Genomic DNA, 14,318 nt, shown 5'->3' with positions numbered 1-14,318 from the left:
TTTATGAATTAAGGTAAAATGAAAGAGTTTGACTAACATAGGACCTTCATGACAAAACTCAAAAGCGTCACCAGCCTTACTTGTGTTTCTGAATGTAGTTACCGTTTTAACTGTCTAATAGTGATCACGGTTTGTATCTGTAGACATCCATTCTTGTTTCATCGGCATTAGTGAATTACTTAACTGTACCTCTGCTTGAGACTTCCTTGATTGCATGGCTGGCGTGTCATAAACCTGTTACTCTTCTAATATATAGGACCTTTACAAATTTTGGTAGTGGATACTGTGAAATTTCTTGTTCCTTTTTCTGGGCAGGTTGAGGGAAGATCATTTTGATGGGATTGAGTGGTCCCTTATTTATAATGTTGATTGTTGCTCATATTTTACTCGAGAGATTATACGAAGGAGAGAGAGTTCAGACTCTTGTTTTTGGTATTTGTGGAGACAAATTATGTGTTAGTTGTTGGAGGTGATTAGAATGATCAATGGTGACATGGAGAGTGGCTTTTTGTTCCCCCTCTTTTAAATTCTTTTGGTGATAAATGAAACTTTTTCAATGATCTAAGTACGTATATATCCAAGCAGGAAACTTCCAGCAGGCAAAAATTCATAAATGTTGGGGTAAAGCTTTGGGCCTAGAAGAGGGTTATTGTAGGTTCCCGGGTTGACTGATCTGAAGGCCAAAACCCAAGAAATGGTTTTCTGAGCAAGGCCTAGACCCTAATGAAGGGTGGGAAACTAGAAAGGAAGACAATTTCATATCTCTGGACTTACAGGATGTTCGTACTCAATGAGGTTGTGGATGCTCACATATGGAGATTGCTTGAGGGTTTGAGATTCCTTTGTTCATTAAGTTGAGGTTATGCTGCTATTGCTGCAGAATCCAGAGGTTGTCGTGGAAGGCGGTAGTCTACCACTTCAGTGGTTAATTAGGTTAATTATCGCCTTGGTGGTGCTAGCAAGAAGCCAGATATTGATTCAAGTCTTGTGCAAGCAACAATTGAAGATCCAGGTCAAAAAATGAGCTGTCGAAGTAGCAGAACAGTTGTTTTTCCAATTAAGAGTTTGAACAGAAAATATTCTTTGCTTGCTGGGAAAAGGATGTACCCACCTGTCCCTGAATAATCAACCATAGTTGGTCTGGGTGACTAGCTTCATGTTTTGGCTTTATAGTACTTTTGCGAGACTTTTCATTTCTTGGGTGCAACTTTTGCTAAATTTTGATCTCACAGTACTATTCAACTCGTGAAGGTGTGAAGCAGCAGATGGCATGATCATAAAACGCAATGGTCTTGCTGCTTTATCCTTGTGATAGTAATAACCAATCACCTTCATTGTTGTGTCTTCTTTTCAGTTGTTTTGATGATGCGATTACATCCATTACCCTCATGTTAAAATGGTTCTCCATTTTTTTTATATTTCTATATCTGAGGGGAAGCTTTGTTTGATAACATTAATTTCGCTCGTGTTTCGTGTGTGGGCTTCTCAATCTTTCCCTATATTGGTTGACAGATGCTGAACTTCTGGATGCTGTTGCCTGTGGTTCTTCAGACGTTATCAGATTTCTAATGGTTATGGCCATATGTAATACAGTAATACCAACAAAGAGGTGACCCCAATACCACATGAACTTTTTCCCTTTGGTTTTAGTGATTTGTACTTCTGAAGTAAGAGTTAGTTTCAGCTTAATTGAAGTTCTGTGCTGTCCATTTGTACTCATTCTTCAGTAAGACTGGAGATATTGTGTATCAGTCACAATCTCAGGATGAAGAGGCTTTAGTTCAAGCTGCTGCTCTCTTGCATATGGTCCTAGTCAATAAGTCTGCAAATGTGCTTGGTACCTAATGTTTTGCCTAACCTCTAATGTACAAGTTTCATGTAACTGCAGGAATGTGCTAATATTTGAGTTCTTTACTTCTTTTGGCAGAGATACTTTGCAATGGTTCTTTGAGACAATATGAACTATTGGATGTACTGGAGTTTACTTCTGACAGGAAGAGAATGTCAGTAGTAATAAGAGATCATCAGAATGGGAAGATTATTCTATTGACAAAAGGGGCTGATGAAACAATTTTTCCTTGTGCTAGTACTGGTAAGAACCTCCTTTGGTTTTCTGTTTTACTTATATTGGCATCCTCTGGAAACAGCTTCTCCACTAAAATTTGACTAGGAGGGGTAAGGTTGCTTTCATTTGGACTTTCTGAGATCCTGCATCAGTGGGCGTAATACTAGGTCTTGCATCTGTTGGAAACCTTGCTACGAATTTTCATGATCCTCTCAGACAATCAACTGCATATGTCGTAATACTAGGTCTTGCATCTGTTGGAAACCTTGCTACGAATTTTCATGATCCTCTAAGACAATCAACTGCATATGTCTAAGTTGCACAGGTGGCTCACATGATGCTCATATCATAGGACATTTTTCAATAGTGGGATTTATGGTGCTTTATAAAGTGAGAACCTTTTTTTTTTCTATTGTGTTGATAATTTACATCATAGTAGATCTATACAGGGTTGATTTAATCTAGTTGCCGACCAAATACACATCTGTAATCTTATGAGAACACAAAAGTACATTGATTCAGATCTTTGTTTCTGCTTTTCCTTTTCTGGGCAGTACTTGTTTAGTGTTCTCTTTTCAGACTTTAATATCTTTCATATGTTTTCCATTTAATTGCTAATTTTGTAGCCTGGTCTAATTGCCACCTGTTAAAAGCTTCCTTGGATTTGAATTGTAAGTTTCTTGTCTTTTTTAACTCTTTGGGTGCTCTTCTATTTGCCACCCAACTTATATGCTATATGTCTCTCAAGTTTCATATACTGCCTCAAGTTGGAGTCGTGGAGGTTTCCAGTGGAGCTGTTGATTGCTTTTCCCTTTCTGATCTGCTGTACCGAAATGAATATATCTTTGCTTTTTGTTTCTTGATCATGATTGTGTTGTAGATGACCTAATCTTTTACCAGTAGGCTAAAGTGGGACTTCCAGCCACTATCTTGCTGCATATGCAGGTCTCTAGTATGCCTTTGATAGGCATAAATGGCGTGGATTCCTGTGACTATCATCTTTCTTTTGACCGTCTTGTGAGTTCTTTAGTTGGAAAGAAGTGAAGAATCTTGTAGGAGTACCCTTTTTTGATTCACTTTGGGTTGTGGGCTTATATCCAATGCCCATTGTTAGAAAGAGTATGTTTTCAGATTACTTTGGCCCCACATTCATGAGACTTCCGTTCTATGTGAAAATCAGAAGCAATACTTGATTCAAACTTTCGACCCCAATATTTTTCTTGTTCCTCTTCGAAGCATGATTACTCCATTAATGTCATCTTATCTTGAAATTCTGTCTTATGTATGTCAAATATTCAACTAGTTAGGTTTAAGGCTCCCTGCACATCTTGACCACCTCAGAGATGCCTGCATATGATATATACTAGGTTTGATGTTATCATAGTAGTCATGACCTCCTTTTGAGCACCTCCATTGATTGTTACCTACTGAAACCAGGTCAACAAATAAGGACATTTACTGAAGCTGTTGAACATTATGCACAATTGGGATTACGGACATTATGCTTGGCATGGCGTGAGCTTAAGGAGGATGAATATCGTGAATGGTCATTGATGTTTAAGGAGGCTAATAGCACTTTGGTTGATAGGGAGGTAACCCAATATCTCACCATTGCCCAGCTACTATGTTTTTTTTTTTTTTTTGAAGGGAACCCAGCTACTTTATATAATATTGTCTGGTCCCTTAATATTATACATTTCGTTGCAGTGGCGGATAGCTGAAGTTTGTCAAATGATAGAACATGACCTTGAAATCCTTGGGGTTACTGCAATAGAGGACCATTTGCAGGTAATTCCCCTATTCTAGACAATTCTAATGCAATCTTATTGTGTGTTTAGTGTTTCCTTATTTTGCTTTGATGTAGATGGACACCTCTTAAGTATTTGACTTTAATTTGTGGATCTCTCAGAATTATTTGTGTGGAAGTCCTGGTTTTAGATAACATGTATGGTACACCAGAGAGAGATATGATGTCCTTAATTGCAATTTTACAAAACCTTTCTCTCAAAAGAAAAATAGTGAGCCCATTACAGGAAGACCTTGTTAGAGGCATTGATGTATTATCGGGACAGATCTTAGCTGCTATAGATCAGAGTGGAGGCTGAAATACAAAGTTAGTTCTTTTTTCTTCTCTTGTTTGTGTTGGCATCAGGTAACCGCAGTAGCTTATAATATTAAAGTCGGTGGGATGGTTCACTTTGAAGCTTCTTATGTTAACAGATTTTTGATATGTTGATGGCAGGGTTGCTGAAATTACTCATTGAGAACTAACAAGTGAATTCCAATTTGGGTCCTTTTCAACATATTGTGGATTGTGACCAATCCAAATTGAGTTTGGGCATGATTAGGACATTTTATCAACGTAATATATTGATTGCCCATTATTTTATTAGCTTTGCTACCTCTATCAAAAGCCACTTTTATAAAGTGCAGAAACCTTAGCTTATTGCATTTGTTGAGGATGTTTTGCATATTAGAGCCTCCTCATTCTACATTACCCTTGTAAGAGAAAAATTTTGGAGATCATTTGGTAGTTTGATTTGGGTCCTATATCTCTCTCTATCAATCTATATGGATCTCTCTGTCTCTCTCTCTATCACTCTATATATGCATATATTTATACATACATATACATATATATATATATATATATGTATACATATATATATATATGTATACATATATATATATGTATACATATATATATATATGTATACATATATATATATATATGTATAGATATACATATATATATATGTATAGATATACATATATATACATATAGATATACATATATATACATATAGATATACATATACATATATATATATATGTATACATATATATATATATATATATATATATATATATATATATATATATATATTATATATATATATATAGTTCATATGAGAATGCATATTTATATGAGAAATGAGAATGAATTTTACGCGCTATAATTCTTATGAACAAGTGATGTAACTCTAATGAAAAAGTTGTGTATCTCCAAAAAAAAAAGAATATTACCAAAAAAAAGCTCAAAATTTTTAGGGGGTATAACTCTAATGGACAAGTGTTGTAATTCTAATCCAATCTTCTGGTTGATATTCATTCTCATTTCTCATTTAAGGAGCATTCTCATGTGATCTTGTCCCTATACATATAGAAGTGAGTTCATATGAGAATGCATACTTACATGAGCAATGAGAATGATATTGACGCGCTATAACTCTTATGAATAAGTGATGTAACTCTAATGAAAGAGTGATATAACTCCAAAAAAAAAAAAAGAATATTAGAAAAAAAATTCAAAACTTGAATTTTTTTTTGGCTCAAAATTTTTTAGGTGGGTATAACTCTAATGAACAAGTATTATTACTCTAATTTTATCGTGTGGTTGAGATTTATTCTCATTTCTCATGTAAGGAGCATTCTCATGTGATCTTTCCCCTATATATATATATATATTCAAAAACTGTAATATGCATATTTAGTTCCCATAGCACCTTGCTTGCATTTTAAACCCATGGACCGTAGAGTGAAAGCAAAAGTTGCTAGCTGCATTTTCTTGGAGTAATACCAGTCTCTTTTGATGAATTTGATTTCCTAAAGAGCCCCCTTAGAAGGTTGCCTTAGAGGGACTTATAGATCTTGATTTGATGCTGGTTTTGTTTTGATTTGTTCTTTTTTCCCCCTTTGCCTTGTTCAAAAATGCTTTGCTGAAGATATCTAGGTCTCTCGTTGCTGTATACTTAGTTTTAAAAGCGCGCCCAAGGCACCCCCAGGCACTAGGCGCGTAGAGGCGCTAAGAAAATCACCTCGGGCGAGGAAAAGCGCGCGCCATTTGCCGCCTTTGAGGGAGGCGCAAGGCGCACCGCCTGACCGCTTTGAGTAAAGAGGCGCATAAGAGAGGGTTGAGAGTAGATCTGAACTGAGAATCAGCAAAAATAACAAAAATCTATCAAATGCAAACTTGGCTTTAGATTCACCAATGTCGAGCAAAAGCCCTTTGTTAATGGTTAAATTTTAGCAAAATTGAACCCTATATTAAAAAACCCTAATTTTGAGAGAAAACCCTATTTTATGGTTTGGTGGCAATTGATGACCGTGAGTCGCCGGAGGTGACAAAGGAAGCCGGGGGGGCCATCTACCATCAGTTTCCGGTGCCAGCGAGAATCTTGTTTCGTTGTTCTTTTCTCTTTCTTCGTTCTTTGTTTATTCTTTCTTTCTACTTTGTGCGACTACGTTATTGTTCATGGCTTTCATTTACTGTGTGCTCATTAGCTGTAAGACACTAGGACCCCACTCGCCACTCCTGCTTCATATTTCACTAGTCACGTGCTTTTCTCTTTTTAGTTTTTACCTTTCTTTGTTTTTTCTTTTTCATTCTCTCTTTCTTCAGTTTTTTTCTTCCTTTTCTCTTTTCTCAATCTTTTTTTCCCTTTTCCCTTCTCTACTTGTCTTCTTCTGCTTCTGTTCTTGATAAGGCTGCCCCACACCCGGTTCTTCTGAAAGATTCCTCTTATCAGATTATTCTTTAAAAAAAAATTAAGATTATACAGTTTTTTAAAATAAAAAATCATGAGAAACTAAAATTACAGCAACCATAAATTTACAGTACCTGGTTTTACAAGGAGTATATAGCTTATGATTTTTTATTACAGCAGCTTATAATTTTTTATTACAGCACCTTATATTTTGTTGAGTTTAAAATCATTGTCTAATTCATTTTAAAGGTTTTTGATATTATTCGCGGCTTTTACAAGTAAGGTTGTTTAGTCTTCGTCTCTTTTGCATTTGGAACTTCTGTTCATTGGTTTTCTTCTGTGCTTTGCAGGATGGGGTGCCAGAAACCATAGAGACTCTCAGAAAAGCTGGAATCAACTTTTGGATGCTGACGGGAGATAAGCAGAGAACTGCTATTCAAATTGGACTTTCTTGCAATTTTATATGCCCAGGTTTAGATTTGTGCTGTTTGCTGCTTTCCTGTAAATCTCTATGAATTTAAACTGGGTATAGCCGCAAAAATGTGAATATCAATCTGTGAAAATGAGGAAAGAACATCATAGCTACCTAGAGGTGCCGCACATACAAGTTTATCAATGACTAAAAAGGAAAAGACATCTCCTGTATGGCTGTAGGATGCAATATCTTCTGCATGAAATAGAAGATACAATATCACTGAAGAGCAAACGCAGAATAAGAGTGCCAATGTCCTTTTCCATTTTTCTCTCTGTTTATAATTTCTTACTCAGACAACAGTACTTTACAGGTGATACTCCATGCTTAAAGGGTTTCTTACTATTATGAATGACACGTGTATGATCCGAAAGAGTCTAGATGAGGAAAGAATTATGTCAGAAATTTACGCACACTTTTTCATTGCAACGTTTACTGTGATCTAGATCCTCTCTGCAGAAGCAGAAGAGAGGCTCTGGTGAGTCATACTCCGTTTTCTTGGGGTTGGCAACATCTTTTGGAAGTATCTTTTGTGAGCTTTTTATGCTGCCATATTCGACCAAATGTCAACATTCAATGTGAAGTCCCTGAGAATTGTAAATATTAGTTGCTTTGAGAAAAACTTTACCCTGTTTTAATCATCTACGTTAAGTACATTGACAATGAAGTTTTAGTGAAGACAACTGGAGAGTGTTGGTTGGTAGGTGCTGATATAGAGGAGACTAATCAGCTCAACCCACGAAAAAATCGCTGATGCGGTCGCGGTAACGTTTGAATTGTAGCGGAAGCGGCTTGTAACGGATGAATGGAACGGATCACGGGCGATGCGGCGTGAAGTTTTTTATAAAAATTCACATTAATATGTTCTAACCTTGTTTGCATTGTTTTAGTTTATGAAGCATTATCACAACATAATATAATTGAAATTCACATTAATATGTTCTAACCTTGTTTGCATTGTTTTTAGTTTATGAAGCATTATTACAACATAATATAATCAAATTTCTCAGAATATCATGTTTTATCAGCTATATGATTAATTCATAAAATATTTTTGGCCAATGTTTGAAAAAACGGATGTAACGGGGATAAAACGTTTTAATGCGGCGATTTCGCATTACGGAACGGACAACACGGCGAGATGTATGGGATTTTATTATGGCGTTCCTTAACGGGATTTCGCTGAACTTCAAACCCCAAATTCGTTATAGAACGGCCGTTCCTTAATGGAACGGGAGAGTTTTGATCCCATGAGCTCAACTATTACGTCCTTAGTGAGAGAATAAATGTTGAGATGCTGGCACATTTGGATCATCGGTTTATTTTCTCATCCATGATGTGTTCAGATCAAGCTTTTTTAGATTGGTCAGATATGCTAAGAAAAACCAACTATCTACAGAGCCATCAAAAATGGTCAATAGGCTAGTGAACTCCTAGGACTCCAATACTTGAGAATCCCTCCTAAAATGAAGGTTACAAGAAGAGTCCGCGCCATCCCTTGCAAAAAGGAAGTCATAAGAGCTTGATGAATACCACTTTCTGCTCTCTTATGATAATAGACGCTACCCAAGTCTGTATCCTGAATTTCTTAAACAGAAGGTTTAGATACTCCAATTAGCCATATATTGAACGCATTTATGCATAACTCCATTTCCATGCTACATAGTTGGCATCCCACTTTTTTTCTCTCTCATTCTCTTTCTGCAGAGTTTGAATTGATAGTATCTTCTTGATGATAAGGGTGTTCTGATTTCCTGAATTTTGGACAGAACCAAAAGGTCAGCTTTTGTTGATTGATGGGAAAAATGTAGACGAAGTTCGGAGGAACTTAGAAAGGGTCTTGCTTACTATGAGAATAACAACTGCAGAGCCAAAGGTACTCTCATAATTTGTGGTTTTTGTCTGTTGGTAAAGAGTTCTTCGCTGGGTTTGCCACTTTATGTATTTTGTTTGTATGAACTCTTGATTCTTACTCAATTCTCCTGTTTGGCTTTTTGTCAAAAACAACTTTCTGACTTAGGGAGCTGTGGTCCTCTAATTCATCATAAGAGTTTGATCTGAAAATAGTGTAGAGTGGTTGGTTTTGAGGGATATACTGAGTAAATTTGCTGTGATGCTGAAGAAATTCAACTTCCAATTTGTTACTTCAGATGTCATTCATTAACCTACTGTGAAAAGAATACATAAGAATGTCAATTCAATATGTATATAAGATGATTAAAAAGGATTCACTAGCTTCGTCCCACTCGTCAGATTTCTTTTGACAAGGACTTTTCAAGATAGATTACCTGCGAGGATTCATTCGCTTAATTAATATTTTGTTGTTGATCAGAACTTTGTCTTGACTTAAAATAGAGATCCATTTATGTTCAATGTGAAAGTTGAAGCACAAACTTTATCCTATATGGCTATATCTATATGCACTTATATAAGAAAGCGAAAACTCAAACAAGGTTATTTTAAAACTTGTTAGCTACATAAGAATCAACAACACTAGCAGTTATGTTCGATGTAATTACTCGGTAATTCTTATATGCTGGTTCTGTTATTTAGTTTGTGAATATATACATAGTACATCTGTCCATCCTTTCGATACAGTAATTGTTGTGTGCATTTTAGCTGCCCAACCATTTGTCATCTGCTTATTGACATCACCCAAACTTTTTTTTTATATGATCTTCTATATTTAATCCTTTTTCTATTTTTGCAGGACGTGGCGTTTGTAATTGATGGTTGGGCACTTGAAATTGCACTTACCCATTGCAAAAGAGCCTTCTCTGAATTAGCAATACTGTCAAGAACAGCTATATGTTGCCGTGTGACTCCATCACAGAAGGCACAGGTGCACTTTGCTGTCATAGGTTCTAATATGTGGTCTGCATGAGTCATTGCATCATGTTCTAACCTTTTACACTTTCATCCATTGCTTGTTTCTTTTAAGAGAAGTAAAGTTACATAGCAGGCGCATAGGATCTACTTGTCTAAGTTTCAGTGCATAAAAATAGAGAATGAATCTGGTAAAAATATATCTATGGCATATCAACCCAAAAATCATTTCAAAAGGTTGATTGCTGCTCAAAACTAATAGAGATGTAAAAAATATCCTATTAAATGTACTTCCTATATTTCAAAAATGCGTTCTACACTTTGACTTTCAAGCTTGCCTATGCGTAGCTTTGTAGTAAAATAATAAAAAGTTGATATTATAAGAATATGCATTGAGACTACTAATCCAACAATAATTTGCATCATAACATTATTTTTAAATATTAGTAATAAAATAGGGTCAAACTTAGTATATGAGTATTGCAAAAGTTAAAGAATTGCCAATATGCTGTCTCGTACTTTCCTTCCCAATGGAGGATCACCGATCTATCTTAGAACAAGTATATATATATATATATATGCTTTTTGTTTTGTTTTTCTGGTTTTAAAGTCCCAGTATTGAGCCCCATATACAAGTGAAATGGATAAAACTTAAGCAATAGGTTTAGTTAAAAGAGGAGCAATTAGAAAATAAGTAAGATGTGCTGCCCAACTGATGAATATAAAGTCTGTCATACTTCCTCTGTTTCAAAATACTATACACTTCTGCAGGCATGCTTGCCAACACATAACTTTCATTATTAATATCTCTATATGTAAAAATTATAAAAAGTTGATATTCTGAAAGTCTGTATCGAGACGAACCTAACAAGATCCCACATATATTTTTCCTTATGTAAAAATCACAAAACACGGTTAAAGGAGACTGTGTGAATAGTGAAAAAGTCAAACTGTGTCGTTAATTTTGAAACGGGGGGAATTATAAAAGAATATGTTATCTTGTAACTTGTACTTGTAGGTATGAGTTTTCTTGAATTAATCCTGACTTTCTTTTTCTCCCCTGGACATGCAGCTGGTACAGCTGTTAAAATCGTGTGACTATAGAACATTGGCTATTGGTGATGGTGGCAATGATGTCATGATGATACAGCAAGCTGATATTGGTGTTGGAATTAGTGGCAGGGAAGGATTACAGGCAGCAAGGGCAGCTGATTACAGCATTGGGAGTATGTATTCTCAAAGTTCTGTTTGTTACTCTTTCTGCTTTAGCAGGATTGTGATTCAGCTTTCAATTAAGTCCTTTCTTTGCTTTCTTGGTCCTGTGCCAGGTTAACTTTTTTTTATTAACCTTAATTGACAACCTGTTTGCACTGTTAATCCCAACTCAAAACCTGACCTCCGTAGATCATTTACTCCAATCAAAGCACCGTATATATAGCTAGAAAGATGACTATTGCAGCCTCGTATGCTCCTTATGTCTGCAAAAATATATACAAGGCACTTGCAATGCTCCAAGATAGTGGGGGGTGATTTATTACAACGTTCATGATAAGCTAGTTCCGTGAATGATAGTTGGTTACTGATACAAGGAGAAGCACCTGCCTGTGTCGAACCGCTTAATGGTGTACAATTGTACATCTTTAATGATAAAACAATTAAAAATCATTCGATTTTAAGTGTGATATGCATATGTGTATGTGGTTGTTACGTTGTGTGATTATATACTACCTCCTTATTTTTTTAATTGCACCATTTGCCTTTTGGCATTATTCATCAACCAACTTTTTAATTTATCTTGCACCTTTATATAAGAAAAAACATAGTCAAGTGGGGTCTTGTTAGATTCGTCTCAATGCGAAGATCTTAGTTTTAAAAAGCGCTCCCATGGCGGGCCTAGGTGCCGGGAAAGTCCAGGCGCAAGCAAAATCGCATCCAAAGACCTAGCCGAGGCGATCTACGACATGCGCAAGGAAGCGTTGCGCTTCCAGCCGCCTCTGGCGAGGCGCCTTGGCGGCTTACTGTGGAGACGCGAGATAGATGAAGAGATTTGAGTTCAGATCTAGAAAAGAATTAAAGTTCCTGTAAATCAAAACTTAACCAGGCTTTAAGTTATCAATTCGACCAAGATCTCATTTAATTGCATAAAATCACTTCAATTTGAATCGTAAATAAAAAAGCCCCAATTTGGTGAAACCCTAAGTCCCAAAATCTGGTTAAACTTAGCAATTGGAGTTGGCACTCATGACAGAGAGTGCTGGACTCTCTGCATGATTACTGGCGCTTCAAGCCTCCTGTAGCCATCGCCAGTAAAGATTCTGGTATCGTGATCTACCATGTTTCCCTTGTGTCTGCCTCTTCAATCTGGATGGATGCAGCCCTTATTTTATCACGTTTCTCTTCTCTTTTTTTCTTTTTTTTTTCCTGTGGTTCCCACTGGCAATAAAGCCTCATCTTCTCACATGAAAGGTTGGAAGTAAATATCTTCTTTTCTTTTTTCCTTCTTTTTGAGCTTTTTAATCCCCCTCATTTATAAAGTCTTCTCTGTCTATATTAAAATAGACTCTAATAGTAATGGGTCATCTCCCCCAAAAAAGAAATTTTCTAATAGCCATGGGGACTGTGTCGGCCATCAGCCACCGGATCTTTTAAAAAGTTAAGTAATCTATGATTAAAAGTTCTTTTATGCATCTTTAATGTAATTATTATGTTGTAATGAGTATAAATATGTTTCATAATTGCTTTGAAGGTTTTTAGCACCAAAGGTGCGCCTCGTCTATGGGATGCATGCGCCTTAGCCTTGCGCCTCCCTTTGCTTCGTGCCTTGTGCCTCGGTTAGCTTCGCGCCTTTTAAAACTAAAGTGAGGATTGTAAATATCAATTTTTATAATTTTTACTTACACCCAATAAGAGATATTGACTACCAAAGAAGCATCTCGGCAAATGTGAAAAAGTAAATGGTGCGACTAAAAAAAATACAGAGTTAGTATATGAGTATGAATTTATGAAATTAAACTTTCTAAACATTTGTAGGAAATTTTGTGAACAACTACCCATTAGCTGTCACATTTTGAAAACAACCTGAGAATTCTTTTTTTTTTTTTTTTTCTGTGGCTAAAGAAATTATTCCTTTGTTCCTATTTGTTCTTCCTATGACTTTTTTTTCTCTCTCAAAAAGATTCTGAATAGGAAGAAAAATAGGAGCAGATGGATTTCCTATTAAGTTTCTTTAATGGCACTACTAATTGACATATTCCTTTAGCTAATTTGGTCTATTAGGCTCATGTTATTATAGAAATTTTTGCTAAAATTCACCACTATTTATTCAAGCAACAGATCAGAACCCAGAGGGTTTGAATTACCCAATCTGTCAGCGTAACACGTGTTTATCGTTAATTTATAAGTAATTGTTGACTAAGTCTTGAGTTAGGATTTACAATTTTAGGTTAATTTCCAGGTTATGGTTTCCAAATTAGAATAATTGTTCAATTCTTCATCTTAGCATTTTTTATTGGGAAGATCGATGGGTAAGTCATCCTTAGGGATTTCTTTGATAAACAAGTCTTTCATTCCTATCTATTTTAACAAGTCATGACGTGTTATAATATAACCTATTAAATAGGTTCAAGAGACACGTGCCACTCTTTCATTGGCTAATTTTCTAATTTTTTGTTTTATTGAAAAAGAAAATAATATTTTTTCCCTCTTTCCCCATCCACACCACCATCCCCTCCACCTTCTCTTCTCTCCTTCACCGCCGCGCTCCTTCCCTCCCTACTTTTTTTTTCTTTTTTTTTTTGTTTTGAGTGGTTTTTCGGCAGGGTGGGGCTGGGTTTTCATTGAGGGGAATATTTTTCGGGGCTGGGGGAGGGGGTTGGTTTTTGGGTGGGGAAGGAGAGGGGGTGGTTCCGGTGAGTGGGGGAGGACTGGGTGGTGGTGGTCTGGGTGGGGGGAGAAAAGGAAAGGGAAAAAACAAAAAACATTCCAAATACAAAAATACAAGAACTCTAGTTAATAAAATACAAAAATAAAAAAAAATTACAAAAAGAAATTTAGATTTCTACTTATGGAACCGGTCAGTGGTCGTTTAAATTGTCTAATATAGATGGATATAAAAGTTAGAATTATTTAGGAATAATCAAAAGAATAACATTTTTCTCAAAGATGGCCCAAAGATCGACTTATTCCCATCAGTTTATCCTTTTGATTTGGGGTAATTGTTCAATAATTTGGAGTGGGAGTTTCAATTGCTCACCTTTACATTACCTTTGAAGTTTAAATGTAATTGCTGTAGTTATATTTTTCATTTTGCTTTTTCTTGAAAAATGGTTGATAACTCATATAACGCAGCTTCATGGTAAACTAGTAAGTCCAACTATGGTATCACACATTCACACCAAAGATATAGAATTCCTGTAGTAGTGACAACCTAGGGAGAAGATTCGTTGTGTGTGAGCTGCAAGTCATTCTA

General features: G+C 35.9%; 1 protein-coding gene across 7 annotated transcripts in view; it reads left to right on the top strand.

The window, feature by feature from the left end:
* LOC104884934 (phospholipid-transporting ATPase 2) overlaps positions 1 to 14,318 on the top strand; it is a 41,093-nt gene that overhangs the window by 20,959 nt on the left and 5,816 nt on the right. For 5 of the 7 annotated variants that reach the window (XM_048638910.2, XM_048638907.2, XM_048638906.2 and 2 more), the window contains exons 11-20: positions 1,513 to 1,609; positions 1,728 to 1,837; positions 1,928 to 2,092; positions 2,692 to 2,736; positions 3,503 to 3,657; positions 3,773 to 3,853; positions 6,903 to 7,023; positions 8,794 to 8,900; positions 9,735 to 9,866; positions 10,923 to 11,076. In XM_048638910.2, coding sequence (XP_048494867.1) covers positions 1,513 to 1,609; positions 1,728 to 1,837; positions 1,928 to 2,092; positions 2,692 to 2,736; positions 3,503 to 3,657; positions 3,773 to 3,853; positions 6,903 to 7,023; positions 8,794 to 8,900; positions 9,735 to 9,866; positions 10,923 to 11,076 — 1,167 coding nt within the window. The remainder of the gene's footprint in view (positions 1 to 1,512; positions 1,610 to 1,727; positions 1,838 to 1,927; positions 2,093 to 2,691; positions 2,737 to 3,502; positions 3,658 to 3,772; positions 3,854 to 6,902; positions 7,024 to 8,793; positions 8,901 to 9,734; positions 9,867 to 10,922; positions 11,077 to 14,318) is intronic. The other 2 variants (XM_048638909.2, XM_057392559.1) reach the window with 2 other exon arrangements.

This window comes from Beta vulgaris, chromosome 2, assembly GCF_026745355.1.
Source record: "Beta vulgaris subsp. vulgaris cultivar EL10 chromosome 2, EL10.2, whole genome shotgun sequence".
Lineage (NCBI taxonomy): Eukaryota > Viridiplantae > Streptophyta > Magnoliopsida > Caryophyllales > Amaranthaceae > Beta > Beta vulgaris.
This window is presented reverse-complemented; position numbering and strand designations above follow the sequence as displayed.